Below are 21086 nucleotides of genomic sequence, written 5' to 3'. Positions count from 1 at the left end.
ACCCCTAATCTAACTATGGTAGTATACTAAAATAGTTTGAACAAGTATATTTTAACTAGTTAAATGGGTTTTATATATTTTGGATGATAATTTAGTTTGAATGCAAATAATTACATTTTCACTCTCTTGTTATGTGCTTTATGGTGGTTGGGTGGTCTGTTCTTGTATTAGGAGTTATTTGATGCTTATGGCTATTTAGATAGGTGTATTAGGACTTATTGAGTATGGTTAAAACCCTTGTATGGGTTAATGGCTTATGGTTTGAGATTTGGATATTGAGTTGATGGTTTTAGAAGTTAAAATGTGAAATTATAGTATTGGGTGTCAAATTATTTGTCAAATGTTAGATTGATATGAAACTAAAACCATTAGCTTCATTATGAAATTTTTGACGTGTGGACACTTGAATCACCTCAATTAGAGATCCGAGTCAAAAGTAATGCGAGTCAGAAGTTCATGATTGGGTAGCTGTTACGACAATTGCTATCATGACATCTTTTGCCGTAGCTAATAAATTTTTAGCTACAACCAAAAGACTTCTCGATACCATTTGGCCATAGCCAAGAGAGAATTAGCTATAGCCAAAGATTTCTTAGAAGTGTTGGTTGTGGTTTAATTTTCTTTGGCCATAGCCAAGTACTCCTGTGAAGCAAAAATGATCATTTTTATCTCATTTTGACTTATTTTCAACTCTAATTATTTTTCATATTTCTCAAACACTTTTTAATTTGACTTATAATGGCTAAATGGCCTTTTAAACTCAATTTTGAGATTTAATGATTTATGGGATCCCATCTCTATGAGGTTTTCTTACTTAGTCTTTCTAAATTTTTATATAACCAAAGTCAATCCTTTTCTTTTCATGACATCTTTTATTATTAAATTAATTATAAATATTATGGTAGCTCTTCTTAAGATTAAGTATGTGCTAATTATATGTTTAAAAATTAGAGGTTTTACACTTCTCTCTTCCTTTGTGTTCATTTGTCGACTTTGCTACCTTCTTGACTTCAACATTACTGCCTTCGGCTAACATCCTTAGGGACTGCAGGAGACAACTAAGACCAAAATACTAGTGCTTATTGAGACTGGACAGCTAGCCTTGACTAGGACTGATTGTCAATGCCACCTTGGATTAGACAGTCAGCTTTGACTAGGACAAAACATTCAGTACTAATTAAGACTGAATAGCCGAAGGTGATGAAGATAGAATCGTCGAGGATGACTGGGATTGGACAGTCAGTGTTGATAAGATTGGATAGCCTGTTTGACCAAGATTGGACAGTCAAAATCGAATAGGACTAAAGAGCCAGCTTTAATTGAGATCATACTACCGATGCTGACTGGGATTAGATTGTCGATGTCAACTGGCACTACCATTGTCATCATCATTCGATGCCAATCTAGTGCAATCATCATGTGTAAGTTCATACCACCTTTTAATACTAGTTCACCGTATCCAACTTGCATCAGTTTGCCACTATCGCCATCTAAGATCGATCTATGATCATCTTCTTTAATTTGTCTTAGAGTCAATAATTTGGAAAGACTAGGCTTATTCAAGTTGAGCTTAATTTAGGCCAGTCTTAAAGTATCTTATATTCTTAAAAACAATCCATATAGCTAAGCCCGACCTTAAATTTTTCAGTCAAGTTTGCTCTGGCACATCAAGCTTGGCAAAATTACCAACTTTATATATAGATAGAGCTAAAAATTTTAGCTATTAGGCTTATTCAAGTTGGCTTATTATGATTAGGTTTCAAGTATCCTACCCTCTTTAAAAAAAAACTCATATAGCCGAGTCTACCTTTAACTTTTTTTGAGTAGGTTCAGGCTAACTCGTCAAGCTTCGCTAAAATTACTAGCTTTAATTTGTCTGCCTTTATTGTCCAATTCCAAATGCTATTGTTAGTATTAAATCTTCTAGGTTCATCATCTAAATTCAATCCACAACCCTCAGACTACTATAATCGTCCCGTGCTAATATTTAAGTGTTGTTTGGATAGTCAGAGTCAACTGACATATTGCACCATTTGTATACATTTTAAGATAATATTCTTATATTATTTCATTCTTAGAAGATTAATTCTTGCATAATTAGGAATTTCTAGGTCTTGATAATTATTTAGGGTTCATTCTTAGCCTAGGATTGTTTTGATTATTTTGATAATTATTGAAACATTAGCTTAGTTTATGTCTTTTGTCTTCCTAATATCAATGGAATGAATTTGAGATTCAAATTCAATCTAAGTTGCAAAGAGATATCAAAAGAAATAAGTCATTGAATATTTCAAGACAAAGATATTAATACTAGATTGTAATATTTTATAACCTAGGAGGTTGGAATTGGCTTTAAGTTTTGATTTGAAATTTTTCATGCATGCTTTAATCACTCTTTTTTGTATAATTATAGATGTAAACAAGGATTTGGATAAAGATTAAATGGCCAAAATTTTAGATTACAAAACAAACTACAAAGCAAGAAGATCTTAAAGTGACATATGTGCAAGAGTTGATTCAAAGATCTTCTAATAAATCTAAACCATGAGGATTTCAACTAAGTAGCCCCTTAATCATCCTCTCATCATCATTTTGAAATTATTAAGGAGTTTTGATCAAGGGTGGAAGCCTTCATGAAGGGCTACAAATGTACTTAAATTAATTTAGTTTGTTTAACGGTCACATTCATGATTTAACACCCTAAACAAGTTGGTTAGTTAATTGCATATTTCTCCTTAGCTTTGATCACTTAAAACTCACTCCATTTTACTTATTTTGCACCCTCACATACTAGTTAGGAAGGCTGGATGTGAAGCATAAGGCTTACTCATAAAAATCACATCGTTTTTATCACTCATTCATTCTCTCACTTCATAATTCCAGATCTGACTCTATTTCATTTTTTTTCTCCATTTTCTCTCATCCTCTTCACTTCTAACCACCATTCTTCTCTTCTCAACTAAGGTTTGAAGCTATGAAAACCATTCAAGGAGGAATCTCTACATGGATTATGAAGACAATTGCCATGAATAGCTAGATCTTCTCAAAGCTCTTCAAGGAAATGAAGCCTATGCTTGAGTTTTTTTACCTTTGTTTTTCATTTCATTTTTCTTGTGATTCTTCTCATCTTCTTTCTTGATTCTTTCATTTATGTTCTTGATGATTCAATCTAAGTTTTACTTGTCTCATCTTGGCAAAATTTCTTGTTAAAGAAGAGGATATATGCTTAATTCTTGAACTAGTTGTGAATTCTAAGTATTTGTGTTTATGCCTCAAGGTTTTGATGAATGAATACATATTTTTATTTCAATCTCTTATTGTATGGACATGCATTAGCTATTGCTTAGGTCTTAAGCTCTAGTTGATATCATAATCTTAATTGGTTTAAGATATTAAACATGATCAAGGCAAGAGCAAGGGTTAGTTTCAAGAATTAAGTCATAAATTAGCATAAGTCTTTAAAGTCTTTGTGAATTAGTTTAATCACTTATTCCTAATCCTAAAGGTCATTTAGGCATCTTCATATGTCAATTGAAGGGTAAGAATCGAATTGAATCAAGTAAGGAAGATTAGGATGGTATAGGTGAATTCATTCCTTGGAGAGCTACTTTAAATGCTTGGTTGAACCTTCATCATTTTCCTTTTATCACATTGTCAAACCAAAATTATAAACATTCCAAACTCTTAATCTCATTTGAATTCTCCTTTGCCATTAACTTGTTACGTATATGAATTGGTCTTGATTGCCTTGATTGGGTAAGAATCAAATTGAATCAAGTAAGGAAGATTAGGATGGTGTATGGTATACTCTCTTTTACATTCTAGTTTTTCTTTAAAAAGCTTGACACAGAGTACGGATTTTTATCAACCAAGACTAGGTTGCCACCCCTGATTGGGATCAAACTGTCGATTTTAACTAGGACCAGATCATTGTCCTTATCTAAGTTGCCTTTTAAATTCAAACATGGAATTTAAATTTTTATTTAAAATCTAGACAAAGTATTTTAATATTATAATTTAAAATTTTTTATATTATTCAAACAAAGAATTTAGAATTTATAAATTTTAAATATGAGATTTTAAATTCAAATTCTCAACCAAAGTCCACCCATCCAAATGCAACCTAAGTGATAAGAATGAAATAAATATATGGTGATAATAATTCAATTTGTAAAAACAATAATTCAAATTTCTACCACCAATTAAGACTTCAGTTTAAGCAAGATGACACTAGCTGTGAAATTTTTTGAAATTGCTTAGATGTGTTGTGTTTGTTTATATAGGGACTAGTGGGCTAGATCACATTATGGGCCACAATAAACTAACTTAGCCCATAGATCTAGTAAGTTGGCATGAAAAGTGTTAGCAAATTGCCTACCCCCATTCTCTTTTCTTTCTTTCTTTCTTTCTTTTTTTTTTGATAACCAAATTGGAAAATTCTCCCATTTTCTTCTTTATGGTTTGGTTTGACACAAATCGAATTGTCTCTTTAATTTTTTTTGGTTAAAATTCAAATTGAATTGCTTGATTTTTGAAATAGAAAACTTTAGTAAAAAAGCATCAAAGTAGAGGAGGAGGAGGAGGAAGAACAACAACAACTAAAAATGGTGCAGAATTATCTTATTTTGATTATCAAATCATGTTCTTTGTTGATTAAATTATGCATATTCTTGTTCATATATCTTGAATTCCTAATGTATCTGATAGATATTAGACTTGCCTCATTCTTTTTGTTTTGAATTGTTTGATAGGTGGAAATAGTCGCTATCGAGATGTTCTTGTTTATTTGGGAAAAAAAAGGGGATTCTAAAGGAGTCTAATGTTTATACTGTCCATTGTCATGTCAAGCTCATTCATATCTCCACTGCTTTCATATGCCCTACCCTTCATAACGTATCTCTCTTAATGCTTAAACCCTTCTGTGTTTTTATTGTAATTCTTGTTGCAATGAAAAACATTAACGCTCGTGTTGTAACGGTCTTTTTGATGAATAGATCATGCAAAACTTGTATTTTGCTTAAGTGTTTTTTCATAAATGAATTGATGATTTTTCATTAAGCTCTTTGAGATTTTCTGTAATAACCCAAATTTTTTTAAAAAATATTAAAACTTAAAATTAAAATTAAAATTTAAAAATGCATAATATTGTCTTTAAGTGTATTTATATTAATTTTGGAATAAATTAGCAAGAAGAAGAGTTTGTCTAGTGGCAATTATATTGCTACTTACCTAATAGGTTATGAGTTTGAATCTTATGAGGTCAAGAGTGCAAATTTTTCATATTTTTTCCTTTTACTTAAGCCTATTGAAAAAATTACAATAATGCCCTTCTAGAAAAAGAGAGAGACAGAGACAGAGACAGAGACAGAGATAGAGACCTAAACGCGTGGCTTCTTCCCTGCTTATATTTTTCTTTTCTTTTCCAAAAATCCAGAAACAACGGAGATCCAGAAACAACAGAGAGACAGGGAGCTTCTATTTCCTCCAGTCCACTATCATTCCTTCCCTTTTCTGTCATCCTCTACTGCACTTTATCTCTCCCCTCTAGTTTTTGATGATCGCGTGGTGAAAGTAGAGACTCAGCATCTCTATGTGATGCCCAGGTTGTTCGTCGTGCTTTCCTGTCTCTACTTGTCTCCTTTGTTGCTTCTCTGTTCTCGCTATTCACGCACGCGTAGTTGGGGTTCGAGAATCAGGTTGCCGGAGCTGGTGGGTTGTTCGCCAGCTCATCTCTGTTTGGTCTAGTACTGTGATTCTATTTTCTGCCTCTCGTGTGTACCTTGTCTCTGGTTTGTTCCTTATGCAGCTTATGATCTTCTTTTCCTTCTTCTTCTATTATTAATGTGGTTCAGTACATCTGGTCTTTGACCCTTTTAGCCTGCTTGTGCATTTCTAAAGAGAGCAAGAGTAGTGTTCTGCCATTAATTGAAGCTGGAAACACAAGAACTCCTCTCCCTATTCTGTTAGCTTCTTCTCATTCTTTTCCTCCTCTGTTACTATTAGTACTTAAGGGTGTCTAGAGGAAGAGGGTCTTGATAAAAGTGATAAGGAGTAAGCTATAAAGATTAGGAAGGCTTATCAAGTAAGTGGATAACATTCCAATCAATTTATATATGTAAAAAAATTTTTTTTGTCAAAATATTGTTTTTAACAATTTATGAATATTTATATATTTCTTTTGATTTAACTACTCTTGTTAATTAAATTGTTTATTCCTTGAAATTATGACTTATACTTTTTAGATTGATGAAAAAAAATTTTAATTTACAAATTTTATTGATCCTTTATTTGATATAGCTAAATATGAAATTGGATGAACCGTTTATGAGTTCTTAGTTATGAATTTTCATATTTGAAAAAATTTTAATGTTTGTATATGTTTCATACGAGTTTGATATTAAGAAGAGAAATTATATCTTTCAAGTAATGATTTTCTTGTATATTTAAAAGTGAATTTAAAAATAGGACTATATATAAAACACTTATTGTTAACAGCAGTTCCGTTAGCCCTTAGCATGCCACGGTCAATGACTAGCTAGTTTGATTTTCATGAGCTCTATTCTCACGTCTGTTATTCGTGGGTCTCATACCTACGTTTGTTTTTATGGCTTCAAGTCGCGTTTGATTAGCATTATCTCGTGGACTGTGTGTCCACATCTATTTTATGACTTTGGCTGTATCCAGTTACTTACCCTCGTGGACTGTGTTCACATCTGTTTCATGGCTTTGACCATGTTTGGTTATTTGTCCTCGTGGACTGTGTGTCCACATTTGTTAATTGTCTTGATAAGTCCTTGTAAATATGAATTTGATTATTTAATGATTTTATGTCCCATTTGTTTTTAATTAGTAATCTATTTATAATTACTTATTTCATTTATTTTCTTTCTTGAAACCAAGTAATAATATTTGATATGATAATTTAATGGTTCAAGATTTCATTTGAAGTTATACAGAATCCTTTTATTTCAAATTTATTTGAATTTTTATGGAAATTATTGTCTCTTTAATTATATATAATTGTTTTTAACTTTCTTTTAATTTATGTTTAGTTATTTATTATTGAGATGTTATTCACTAGAAATAATTTTGGTCTCAAACAGTGTAGCTGATGCTAAATCACCCACTGAATATTGAGGAATTTATGATTGACTAGAAGTGAAGAAGCTAACGATTAAACTTTCTCTTGATATAAATAAAATTTCATAATTAAAACTTTCTCTTGATATAAAGTTTTAATTATGAAATTTTATTTTGTAAACTTACTATTAGATGCTCCACATATATATGATTAGATTGTTTATGTTATTATATATTTTGTTTGCTGGCTGAAAGGAGCTTTACTCCTGATTGACTTGATATTTTTTATTAAAACATTGTATCATAGAATTTTTTAGAGATCTTATTTATAGAAGAAGTTTTGCCGAAATTTTTATAAAAATATTGAAGCATTTTATTTATACAAAAAATGTTTATGCATGTTCTAATTTAAATCAAAACGCAATTTTGTCTTAGTCATATAAAGATTAACTAATTCAAGATTGAAGGGATGTGCAGTGATTTACATCTTGTACTGATTACCCTCTATTATGGGGTGTGACATTTTTCTATTGTTTTTGGGGATAGTTTTCTAATTTGCCAAAATCGTTAGAATTTTATATATTTTTGTACGGGATGTTATTGCAACTAATTGTACTCCTAGGCTCAATATTTCCGTCAGATGGTCCATCCCTTCCCCTCCTAACCCCTAAAAGCTAGGAAGGGCCTGCTATTTGAGTTATATCTGGCACCTGTTTGTTGATAGTACGACACTGAAACTATATTTTTGGTTTTTTGGAATCTTCACTTGTAGCTGCCAGAGCAGACAATTTTTACTATCCCCCAGAATGGGACCCAAGTCAAGTATGTTCGCATTCCAACTCTTCTGTTATGTTCATTTAATATCAGGAAGTTCACACAATTTTTTTTTTTTTTTGTCTTTTAGGGTTCTTTGAACAAGTTTCATGGTCAACATGCCTTGAGAGAGAGGGCAAGAAAAATTGACAAGGGCACCTTGACTATAAGGTATTGAATCACCTTTACAGTATCACTACCTCTGACTTGTATTTACGATGACCCTTCTTGACTTAGTGTTGTTCAATGCTATATTCTTTGCCATAATCTAGAAGGCTTAACAATGTAGATGATGAGTATTTCCTTTTCATGGTCAATAGATACGCTACAGATTGTTAGCTGCATATAAACCTTTAAGAAAATGGTTCTTGAGTAGCTGAGGAAGCAAAGATCCTAAAACAAATTAGGATCCTTGAACATATTTTGTTGTTCACTTAACAATTAGAAATGAATTCATAGTCGAAACATTTATATGTTGACCTATCTTTTAAATATGTTAATTGTTTTTTTCGAATTAAAGTGCCCGCTTTATAATTATTTGATATTTAAGTAGTTTAGAAGTTAGTTCTTGGATGATCTCTTTCTCTTGGGCGTATCTTGAATTCAGCTATTCATGTATAATCTGTTGAGGTTTTTTTTTTTTTTTTTAACAAGTCAACTTATTACCCTTCTTTTAGGTTTGAGATGTCTTTTAATGTATGGTGTGAAGGATGTGATTCTATGATTGCAAAGGGTGTGCAGTTCAATGCAAGGAAAAAGCAAGTTGGAAATTACTATTCCATAAAGGTACGTTGAAATCAATTGCAGAAGCATTTGTACTCCTACTTCAATGCAAAATTTGTTTTTTTGTCTTTTGTTGTGCATTTCTTAGAGATAGAGGCAGGCAAGAAGCCCCTTCCAATGCATATCTTGTGAAATAAGTTGCCTAGTACCTCAACTCTTACAAGAGTGCGTTGCTTTCTCTAGGGGCTTCAGGCTTCCTTAAGCATTTTGTATCAATTCCAATCTCTTTTCTTCTAGTGAACTTATCTATCTTGTTCATTCAGATTTGGAGCTTTACCATGAAGTCTGCATGTTATAAACAAGTGATTGTCATCTAGACTGATCGAAGGAACTGTGAATATGGCATTATCAGTGGGACCTATATAAAAATTGAGGATTTTGATGTTGAGGATGCAGAGACTTTTCAATTGCCTGCTGATGAAGGTGTATATTACTGCAACGAGCCAATGACTAATTCCTATTGACTGAGTTCATTGTGCTTTTGAACTTTGGTCTTAATCATGGTAGATAAACCCTTAAGCGACTCATAAACTTGGATGAGTTTAAGAGTATAGGTTAAGAAAACATAGCAGGTCCTACTTATGGTAACTCAAGTAAATTTGAGTTTACAAGTTTCGAAACAAACTTTTTTTTTTTTTGGTTGGGTTTCTGAATTTGTGATCTCCGAGTCCACTTTTTCTTCATTTTCTCACTTCTCTTCCTGTAAATTGAAGGGGGGAAAATCAATGTTCTTTTTTCCCCGGCGTCTCCCTGAAATAACTTGAAATTATTCAACCTTCACGCTGCAAAATGCAGCAGGCCTTTTTGAATCTCATGCTGCAGCTCTACTGCAATTCCGTCCATCCCACCCATCATTTGAAGGACTTGATTGAATTTTCACTTTTAAAACGTGATGTTATGATTAATTTTACGCATGAAGTCTACCCTTCCCATGCAGCAAGACTCTTGTTGGCTTTTTCTGGTCAACAGAATATTGACTTGCAGATATTTCAGTATACATATGCTATTGCCTATGATTTAAAAAAAAAAAAATTCACCTTTTCTTCTTTTTATGGTGAATTTTAACATATTTTATTAATAGTTTTGAGTTCACTGGTCTGTAGCATTGGTCCATTTTTTTAATTGTCTAATAATAGCCGTTATTCTTTTTCCTGGCCATTTAATAGCCACTAATTGAAAGTCTACATATCTGACTATCTTTTACTACCCCCTCCACCCAAAACCGAAAAAAAAAAGTTCTACAGAGAGAGAGAGAGAGAGAGAGAGAGAGAGAGAGAGAGAGAAGCTTCAAGATCCATTTTATCACCTTGAACACCAGGAGGTGGATTTGAAGGAAAAAGAACGAAGCTTAACCAGCGCTTGTGCATCTCCAGTGATTATCTCAGATGACTATGCTCTTAATCAGGCTTTACGTGCTGCTTAGAGTATTTACTTTGCTTTGACATTTCTTCTGTCTATCTTTTGCCTTCACCTTATCATCCCATTTCGGGAATCATCTGTTTCTTTTCTATACAATGATGTTATCTTGCAGTAACATCTGTATGCTGTTTTTCATTTTCTCAGAATCAAAACAAAGGAGTTGCTGAATAAGAGGCTTCTTCCAGGAAAAGAGGCCTCGGCATACAACTGCTTGTCACCACAGTACAAGATGCTGCCATTTCAGCAAAAGTAAAGTTTTTCAGCAAGTTCGAGACAAACAGGAAGGACAAGCGGGCATTAATCAATGCTGCATCCATCTTTTTATATGGCTCTTCCACATCTGAAAAGAGAAGGCTGGAGCTGGAATCTAAAAGAAGGAAAATCTCTGCACATGCAGCATCTAACCTACTAGCAGGAAAATTCAAGCCATCAACATGGTCACAGGGCGCTGTTTCGTGAAGCAGGCAGCATCGCACAGCTTCAATGAACGTTAGGCATTAGGAAATCAAAAAAAAAAAAAAAAATTAGCAGAGTTAGTTAGCACGGGTGGTGATTTAATGATTTTGGTTTCGGGCCTTGCTTTTTCATTTTGGCTTGATTTTGTACATAAGAGTTGCTTAGTATGTTATCTGGGGCACGCGGTTGCTTGGCTTTTGGATCTTAAGCTGAATGTATAGCAAGATTTCTGAATTTTATTTTGCAAATTATTGAGGATGTCTCATGGAGGCAGTCAATATTTTTCCACTAAGTAGAGTTCGTCTTTCACTGTTGTCACAATAATTGAGATTGAGATATAGAGGAAAAGACAAAGAAAAAACTTGTCTTTTATCTTTTGTTTTCAGAAAATGCATTGCTTTGAATTCCTCAGCTCAACCAGCATTCATTTATCCCCTTGTGTCAGTTTTTGAATGAGAACTAGTAAACTATACGAATCACATACGAAAAATTTTACAATTAAGAAGAGAAGCAAAATGACTATCCTAAATGCCCCTTGCGTTAGCTTTTAGATGTATGTATCTTTATCACGTATCAATGTATATAATCTAAAATTAATAGTAACTCTTCTTACTTAACAACCTATTATTATTATTATTATTATTATTATTATTATTATTATTAGTTCGCATCTATTCTAGTTACTTTTCATACCCAATTAATGCAAATAGAGTTTTTGTAAAAATGAGAATTTATCATCAATTGTTCAAACTCGGGAGATATGGAATTGCGTTGGTCATTTCATTATGTTGAAAACATCTAATTCATTACGGTTTGAAACTTGCATTGACTTGAAAATTTAATTAAAATCCTGTTTGTGGATTATTGCTAGACGGGACAAACATTTATAGTTTAAAAATAAATACATAAATATTTCATTTAAACTTCACTTGTTCTCAAATTAGTAGTATGCTGGCAAATCGTTGCTTCTCTTCGGCTTTTAAGCCTGTATTTTGAGAACCTTTGGTTCTCACTTTAGTGCCTTTATGGTTCCTTGTTAAGTGGAGATGACTCTTTATGTCTGTCCATGCAATTGGTGCGTCGTTGGTCTATGGCTCTCCTTATGATCTGCAATGAGTTTTTTCAAGCTGATAACACTTTAGATATGTTTTTGAGAGTCTTTTTAATTCAATTGTTCTATTGTTTTTTAAAGCTTTGTTTTATGTTCAGGCCCAATTCGTTTTTAATTGAGCTTTTGTTTATACTGGACTTCTAATTTTAGTAATAAATTGTCTTTTCTTCAAGGAAAAAAAAAAAAAACCAGTGCAACAAGCAATGGTCTTAGATTTGAATCTGGCAACTACATTAAATATTTGTGTGAAAGAGCTTTGGTAAATTGAGCCAATCTAGATTAATCAAAATCAAGGATATAACTAAAATGAAGGATATAACTAATTTATATAGTAAAAGCATGTATTGTGGATAAAATTATACCATTTGCCTCCTCCTCAAAATCTATAACCCTTAGATTCTTCTCCTTTATTCTATTATCCAAACATCATTACATTTTAACAAAATTAGTTATAATTAAAATTTATTTTGTTAATTGATTTTTTCATAATCAATTTTACCTAGTTAAGATCCAAATATATCCTGAATAGTTTGATACCAAACACACACTCAAACTACAATTTAATCAGGAGTTTGTATCTCAAATATTATTTTATTTTTTTCTAAAATAAAGGAATTATTATCTCTTACCCAAACTAATATGAACCTTATTATTATAATCAATAGCAGTTTCACAAGTTGAAATCATGATTCCATAGTAAGCTAATTTAACTTTTTTGATTACTTAAACTAAACGCCTTCAATAAAGTGGAAACAATTTATACCATTTATAAATTGCACCTAATTCTTTAACTTTTGTGTGTGTGTATTTGTTTGGTTAAGTGTGATTTGAGGAATTTGATGCCCCCCATGTTAGAAATTTGTAAAAATGTAAGAGAGATTATAAAATGTTTTTTTGCTAAACGATTATAAAATGTTGATGAAAACTAAAAAGAGAAGCAGTAGATCTTTATGTACTACTCCCTTTAATTCTATTTATAAGTAATTTCTATCAACTTCATTAATATTAATATAATAAAAATATAAAGAATAAAAGTAAATGAAATTTTAAATATAACTCCCAACTAAAAAGCAAAACATAAATAGACCGTATAATATTATTTTGAATTATGGGACAAAAATGTCCTAAAAGTTTTAAAAAACACTAGATACTCTCACTTTTTAGTTGGAGCAATGTCGTCTCGAAAGTTTTTTTTTAAAAAAAAACAATTTTATCCTATCATTTATCAACCATTACTTTGACTTTTTCTTCATCAAGTGGCAATCACATGGTATTTTTCAAAAAAATTAAAAAAAAATTCATTGCACGGAACACATGCAATCCTTCTTCCCATGACTCTCATTCTCTCCGATCCAATAGTTAGTACTATTACCTAGTTACCTTCCACAATAAGGTCAAGACTCTTTCCTTCCATCGGCTTAGCCATTTCCCATTCCTCCATAGATCTTATTATTGCAAGTGACGACATGATTTCCCCTTACGCAAGAAGAAGATTCTATTGCATGAATTATAGTCCTTTTAGTGTTTTATGTCATGATATTTCCTCAATCCCTGCATTAAAATTTGAGCTTTCATGTATATATTAAAATTGAACAGATAAATTGACCTTCACCGTACTTGAATTTCACAAACCTATTCATCTTTTAAGCTATGACCTTGTATTAATGTCCGATGAAAGGTATAAAAATTAAAAAAATTGGAATAAAAACTGAAAAGCATATGCAACTAAAGAAGAAAACACCCTTTAAAATTTAGAACTTGAACTTAGCTCACTCTGCAATTCCCAAGCTCTTGTCTGCTAGCTTTTCCAAAATTTTGACAAGAATAAATCACTAGCCCCCTTACCTCTCATGACAATCGTCACCACTAATCTGAATGTCAAAACCAAGTTAGTAACTTTACCATCTGACAATGAAGAATGCTAGAAACGCATCCATGGGGAAGCAAACATGGATTTGAGAGAATTTTTTTTTTTTTTGTGTGTGTGTGTGTGTGTGAAAATGTAGGAGATTGTGCCCAAGGGAATCACGAAGGTAAAGCTTCCAATAGCGGTGGTAAAATCAAGTAACCACAATAAGCGATGGGAGGCGAAGATGAGGATGCTTGATTTCAAATGAGGAAAGGAATTGGAGGGATCATGAGGGGCAAGAAAAGGAACCCAAAGATCCCTTTCTTTCTGCTCGTGAGCCCAAAAATCAACACGAAAGAGGAAGGATCTGGGCGAGCAAGGGATTAAAAATGAAGGATTTGACTCATTGATTATTAGGAAACAGAAGGGGTCCTTTTGGTCAAAAGTAATATTTAATGATTAAAATTAATAAATATTAGTAACAGGATGAAATTGCACTTTTCAGCTAAAAAGTAAGAATACCTAATATTTTTTTAAAATTTTTAAAATATTTTTATCTCTTAACTTTATTATTTTTGAAACCTCTTTTTTATTTTTTAAAAATAATTTAAATATTTTAATTTAAAACAAAACAATCTTAAAATTTATAAAATAGACCAGGCTGTGGAAATTTTGTTTTCAAAAAATGGAACCGGGTCAAGTCGGATCATGCATGAGGCCGAAATGGGAGTTGTGGAAAAAGGAAGATGGGTAAGAACCTCAGAAGCTCAATTCCTGTAGGTCACCGCCATTCTCAGCCTTCAGCTATCGCACAAACTCTTTCATTATTATATATCTTAGTTCGCCGGAGGCGTGCCGCACTTTCAGCGCCGGCTTCGCCTCAGCTTCGAATTTTTCTGGAGACCATTTTCATACAAATTCACACGCAAATTAGGGTTCAGAGAGTTTCCTAATCCCTGCCATGTTAAATTCAAGGCTAGCCAGAGTAGGAGCTTGGATGGTCAAAGAGTTGTCCAGAGGTACATATACATAATTTACTATTTGGAGAGGGGAAGATCGTCTTTGCTATTTTTCCCTTTAGTTTCTGTTAGCCCCTAGTTTGCTTCAGTTATCCCTTTTCCTGAGATGCACGGTGAGAAGCTATAATTGCATTGAATCGATAGTTCAACTCATTATTTCAGCTTCGTTTCGTTTCCTTTGTCAGGAAAGTCTATATCCAATTATAGGGCAGGATATAATCGAAGGATTAATGGGCAGCATTTGCATCCTCCGGTTAGTTATTTTTGAACGGATCAGCAAAGTTAGAATTTTAAATATATCGATGCACTCTTCTGAAAGCTATGTCTAAGTATACATTTCGTAAAAGATTAAATGATAACGGATGGAACTTTTGAGATTATCAATCGGTGGAACTGGGGAACTTGATATCGGGATCACCTGTTTTCACCAACGTTGGAGGGGATTCTAATGTGGGAACATGGGAAGCGGCCAGTCCTCCATGATGGCCAAAAAGTTGAACTAGTTTCTGGTTAAACCCCAGATAGGAAACATGGAAAGCTAATTTCAATGCTAATGAATTGGCAATGCATATGAACCTAGCATTGTGTTGTATCGGCAGCCTGTTTGATGGTGTCAGATGTGGGTCCTGATGGGAGGGATATGATTAATACTAAATTTTTTCATCGAGTTTTGGGTTTTTCTCCTAAGCAAAAAACAGAAAGACTTAGATGGAGAGATTAGCCCAGACAGCTGAAACTTTGCTATCAATGTAGTTACAGTTTTTATTGGGAGAGTATAGTTGTGAAACTGTGTTTAATCATATAGAATTATGCGATTAGTTATCAAATTGGTGATTGGGTTTTGTCTGCTTACGCTTTTATATTTGAATATTGAAGAAATAGCTTTATTTGGTTATTTATTTTTTAAAGCAATGCCTCTACATTAAATATTTTTCTTTTCTTTTTCTTTGAACAGGGGTCATCTGCTGAATTGTGTCTGGGAGGCATGTTTCAAAAACCTCAGCACCTTTCAACTATGGCCACTAGCAATACTCCTGAGGAAGGGGGTGAGCAGAAAACGTAAGTTTTATTTTGAGACGAGAGAACTGGAAGATGATATTCTATTGTAAATAAAATATTCTATTGTAAATAAACTTCAATCTGAAGTTTAGTAATGGTATATTATGGTGTTGAATGCATTATATATGCTATCTTAACCGTTAATGTTAAATTTAGTAGCACCTTCTGGAAAAGCTGCTGTGTGGAGTAAACTCCTCTGAAACATTTGGCATACACGAGGTGGACTTGATCAGGCCATCACTAGAGATATAAACTGTCACACTGTCACTGACTGTACATTAATCCCTGATTTCAGTTCTGTTCTCAGATCAGATTTAAGTGGCCTATTTGGCAACCTGTTCTTGGAACAGTTTTTTGTTTTCCACAATAAAAGTATAAAAAAATCTGTTGGGTAACGTGCTTTCAAAAAGTATTTTAGAAAACAAAAAAAAAATTGTTCTGGAGAATAAAAAAATGAAAACAACTTTAAGGTGTTCTGGGATTATGGTTTTGGAGAATAAGAGAGAATAAAAAAAAAACATCTTTTTTAATTAAATTTTTTGTTCTCAAAACATGTTTTATAAAACACCAATTCTCAAAACAATATAAAAACAGTTTCAAATAGCCCCAAGATTTCTTGTAATCCTCTAGACTTGATCTTCAAAAAGAAAAATGAAATATCAACGGCCATGTGGAGTGTTTATTTTGAGAGAATATATATATGTATATATATTTTCTGAAGATACACATGGGACTGGGTGTATGGATCCAATATCTGTTAGCTGGTAAGGTCCAGCAGAATAGAGTCTTGAACTTGCTTATAAAATACTCTTCGTTCCCAATATAATTTGGCATAACTTTGCAGAGCTAATGATTCATATCATTGCCATGGTTAAATTCATTGGCAATTCTGTTGCCTGGTGTAGGGTGGCATGTTAGTATTGTTATGGTATGAGGAATCACTAACTGGTGATAATGGCAACAAGTTCTCTGACTCAATTGAGTGGGAAGGTTAGAGAAAAAGCTAAATAGGAAGAGCTTGAATTTTTATTTTTTTTGGCCCAAAGAAGAGCTTGAAATTTAACCCCTTCTTTTTTCTCTTAATGATTAAAATTTGAACAGTTCAGAGAACTTAAATGTACTGAGAATTCTAGTGCCCCATGCCTTTGTTGTTCTACCAATCTAGAATTCTTCTTGTTGGCAATGGATGATATATCTGAATAGGATTTTGGTTAATCTCAAGATTTTGATGATTTAAACCAGAGACAAAAAGTAATAGCAATCCTTGAGCAGGGATCGGTGGATGCTGTGGCTCATGATTCCTTGAATATCTTCCATTTCACGTCTTTTCCAGATAGCAAGAATCCAGCTATTTATTAATAGTGGTTAATCTTCTTTATCATCATTCCTTATTATGTGCCCTTAGGACAGCTTACACTCTGGTACTGTGACTTCTCAAATGAACATGTGTTTTGATGATGAGTGATAAACGATTTGATGTAACCATTGTTTAAAAGGAAGGAAGGAATGTTCTTAATGTAGTGTATCAAGGCGGAAAACTGCACTGTTTGTTCTGTTGGAATAAGAGAAGAAAAAGATTAGACCACAACAGCAGAATTGAGATGGAACACGCAAGATAACACATTAACCTAGTAAAGCTTGCTATCTCTCGTCATATTCAACTTAGGGGATCACTAGTTGTGCATAATCTTCTTTCAAAAAGGGTAGCCATAAAAATTTCTCTGAAAATTCCGACATTCCTCTTTGGCCATTTACATCAAGTAACAGTACATTTTGACCAATACAAAATGAGGTCCTATTGGAGCATGTGTCACAGCTGCACAATTCTTCTGCCCCTAACTCATGCAATTCTGTGCAGGATATCAGTAACTTTTGTTGATAAGGATGGTGAGGAGAAGCAAATTAAAGTCCCTATTGGAATGTCCATGCTAGAAGCTGCTCATGAAAATGACATTGAACTTGAAGGCAATAATTTTACTGTCATTGTGATATTCTTCCGCTTTGAAACTTTATCTTGTTGCTAGTGCTCTCTTTTAAAGTTTGGTTTCTAGAGCCCTGAAATCATTGCTTTACTTCTATCATGAAATGTGCTTCTTCTTGTTACTGCTCTTTTAACATTTGGTAATTTTGAAATTCTTTCTTTCTTTCTTTATCCCTCATGCCCAAGCCTGTTTTGGGCCACACATGGACAGCCTGATCCTTCTCGGGTAGCTGATTTTAATTAAAACGAGGGGCTTTTATTATAATACATCCATTTCCGTTCCCTCTATTCTGGGCCAATTTTTGAATTGACAAGTTATCTTTTTATTCAAAAGTAGTTAATATACAACTCGATGTTCTTGCAGGAGCATGTGAGGGCTCACTTGCCTGTTCAACATGTCATGTTATAGTGATGGTACATTGTGGATGATAAATATTAAGTAGTGATTTTTGTGATGATTTCGCTGCTGTCCCAAGTTTCTGCTTCCCATTTACAGAAGTCCAACTTTTGAACTTTTTACAGGATGTAGGGTACTATAATAAATTAGAAGACCCAACTGATGAAGAAAATGACATGTTGGATCTAGCTTTTGGACTAACTGAAACGTGGGTTCTTTCTTCACCAATTAGAAGCTGGATACTAATTTTTTGGATTATTCCAACTCTAATTTTCTGAGTTGCCTTGCAGATCGCGTCTGGGTTGTCAAGTGATTGCTAAACCAGAACTTGACGGGATTCGTTTAGCTATTCCTGCTGCCACTCGGAACTTTGCTGTTGATGGCTTCGTGCCAAAACCTCACTAGGATTTTTAATCCAGCAGCTCCACTAGAGTTTAGAGATCATACGTGTTGGTAAAAATTTTGTGTGCAAGTAAAAGTAACGCAACTATCCTAGTTTCATGGCTTCTTACCGTTCAAACAAACGAGCTTTAGTTCATCCTAGTAGGAATTGTATTTGTAGCGATCATTGGTTGTTGTCTTGGGGAGGTCCTGTTTCTGTTGAATAACAGAGATAGCACTGGCAGAGTTCAGATCCTGAATTTTTTTTTGACACTTATACTGTAAAATTTAATAGAACTAATTGCCTTTTCTGGCACAAAATTCTATTCAGAGGTGAATTCAAATAATGCTGATGGACTAATTTGGAGTTCTTTTTATTTAATGGTATTTCCTTTTATGCTGTCAACAATTTTGAGGGCTGTGGGCTACATTGTATCCGGTTTCTTCACCTGCTGACCCGGTATAGGCGTGCTGCACAGTTGATGGAAGGACAAAAGCTGAGGTACGTTTTAAATTATCCAAACAAGAACATCCCTTCGAGATAATAATAGTTAGGGATCATATATCGTCTTGTACTTTTTAAAGATCATGATTGATGCCACTTGATTCGTCTGCATCAGGACGGCTAGTGGAAAGCAATGTATATTTATGCAATTACTTGATACTAGAGTACCAACTTGGAGACTAATATTAAATTCAGTTCTTCAGTGCAGTGAATGTGGTTAATTATTATTAGCTGTGAGTGAAGAAAGATGAGCTAGTTTAAACAATTAGCCAGAGCTTAAAAAAGATTCAACGAACCTTATTCATTTATAAATTGTAGGATGAACCCTCTTTGCATATGTGGAAGCGACCATTATTAAAACTTAGTGGGAAAACCTGTGATCTAAGACACTATCCTCCTAATAAACTAATGCTTTTTTTAGTGAGCCAATTTGAACAATTTGACAATTTATTGAGAGGCTCACATTTGGTCAGGGTCATTGGTTTGAAATTTAGAGGTGAGACTGAAAACGACTTCGGGGGATTCTTTTATTCATCAGGCAACCTTTTTTGCAAGGCGAAAAATGTGCATTGATACAAGGCTGAAGCCTGCAGATGCAAATTGATATGTGCAGAAAATAGAAACTAAAGCTAGCACTTGCCAAAAGCGAATATTATAAAGTTATTGGATCGTAGTTATTTTGTATTGGCTACTATAAGGGAACACCTGCTGTTCAGTTCAGATAAAAATTCAGGCTGCCTTATATATAAATGAAACTGCACAAAAATGGGCATCCAATGATATATAATCTGAGGAGTAGTTGAAAATGATGGGAATGGAATGTATTAAAGAAATAAAGTTAAAAATAAAGTGTCTACTTTAACATGATAAGTTGATTGCATTTTTATCTTGGTATTATCTTTTCCATTATAAAACCTAGCTAATACTACAAATGTTAGAATTACTATGCCTTTTACAAATTTTGTAAATCGTAACTCTCAACCTTATAAATTAAACTACTTGCCTACCTTTTTTCTCTTTTTCTTTCTTTTTTTTTAATAAATATGATTGACTTATCTCTTTCAATATTGTGATCATTTTATTATTCTTTAGTTCTTGAATCTATTCTTTTCCTTCTTTCTTTTTCTTAACAACCAAACGGATACCTTATTATTTCACGTTATGATACTTGAATCGAAATCATACAGTTCTGTCATTAAACCTTTTTTTTAATTTTCCATCTAAAACTATATTAACTAATCTAAATTCAAGTATTGTCAAGTGTAAATAAGGCCAGCTCTTTAAGTATTATTTTTCCATTTATAATATTCAAACCATCAACTTTATTTGAGGGATATTAAATTTCTTTTACTCTTATCATATTGTCCTCGAATATGAGATCAGAAACGATTTAATTAATATGTTCATGCATGATTTAAAACAAGAAGCAATATCTAACATAAGTAATTAATTAATACTGAGAACATATATCAGATCTGTTATATAAGCTTCATAATTCATCAATCCAGAATAGTTTGTTTTAATTTCAGCCAATATCAGTCATGAATAGTTAAACAGTTAAACCCATTTGCGTGCATGATAAGAATCTTATCATTTAGAGAATACAGCACATGGGATGTTTTCTAGTACAAATACCATAGAATGCATTTTTTTTTTTTGCCCAAAAATAGAATGCATGTTTAACTCCTGCAAGACTTCAAAATGCTTACTATTCTACACTCTCTCTCTCTCTCTCTCTCTCTATATATATATATATATCACCAACCCTCCTGCACTAAGTTTAACCCTTGTATTGTTTAAGAGAAAGTTTGGGTTGGGGGGGGGGGGTTGTATTTGTTTAAGGATCTTATGCACGCACAAGCATATACTTGTATTGTTAATTTTGGTTCATGTTTGGATCTCTCTGTTGTATCTCTCGCGTGATGACTGTTGATTATATATAAATATTGGGCTTGCAGGGCTGCGTATCTATCTCTGGTACTCTTATATCTATGTCTGTATTGCCAAACACAGAAGAAGAACCAGATTTTACTTTTATATATGTATATATAATATTCACCACCTTGGAATTAGAAGGTGCCTCTTGCTATCAGCATGACATATTTGGTATTTCCGCGTGCCTTAAATTTTATTAATTACCTTATCGAATATTATCAGAGGATATATTTTTATCCTCTAGAGTCCAACTGTTTCACACCCAAGAGCTACACTTACGACGTTTTTAATTGCAATC

General features: G+C 33.1%; 1 protein-coding gene and 1 pseudogene across 1 annotated transcript; both read left to right on the top strand.

Annotated features, from left to right (window-relative positions):
• The first annotated feature begins 1336 nt into the window (after nucleotides 1-1336).
• LOC129310822 (uncharacterized) lies at nucleotides 1337-10596 on the top strand (annotated as a pseudogene).
• Nucleotides 10597-14209: 3613 nt separating this feature from the next.
• LOC129312090 (uncharacterized) lies at nucleotides 14210-18695 on the top strand. The gene is made up of 7 exons (XM_054954665.1): nucleotides 14210-14530; nucleotides 14716-14783; nucleotides 15486-15589; nucleotides 17448-17554; nucleotides 17935-17984; nucleotides 18093-18175; nucleotides 18258-18695. The coding sequence occupies exons 1-7, from the start codon at nucleotides 14473-14475 to the stop codon at nucleotides 18370-18372; spliced, it is 585 nt and encodes a 194-aa protein (XP_054810640.1). The 5' UTR covers nucleotides 14210-14472; the 3' UTR covers nucleotides 18373-18695.
• The last annotated feature ends 2391 nt before the right edge of the window (nucleotides 18696-21086 follow it).

This window comes from Prosopis cineraria, unplaced genomic scaffold (assembly GCF_029017545.1).
Source record: "Prosopis cineraria cultivar Desert tree isolate PC_DT_omini unplaced genomic scaffold, ASM2901754v1 PC5, whole genome shotgun sequence".
Taxonomy (NCBI): Eukaryota; Viridiplantae; Streptophyta; class Magnoliopsida; order Fabales; family Fabaceae; genus Prosopis; species Prosopis cineraria.
The sequence above is the reverse complement of the archived record's forward strand: the minus strand, read 5'-3'. Positions and strand labels throughout refer to the sequence as shown.

What these genes read in the sequence shown, in the direction of transcription:
- LOC129312090 (XM_054954665.1), top strand. Translation starts at nt 14,473, where the DNA reads ATGTTAAATTCAAGGCTAGCCAGAGTAGGAGCTTGGATGGTCAAAGAG. An exon ending in AAATGACATTGAACTTGAAG is followed by an intron (nt 17,555 to 17,934) that starts GCAATAATTTTA and finishes ATGTTCTTGCAG; the next exon opens with GAGCATGTGAGGGCTCACTT. An exon ending in GCTTTTGGACTAACTGAAAC is followed by an intron (nt 18,176 to 18,257) that starts GTGGGTTCTTTC and finishes GTTGCCTTGCAG; the next exon opens with ATCGCGTCTGGGTTGTCAAG.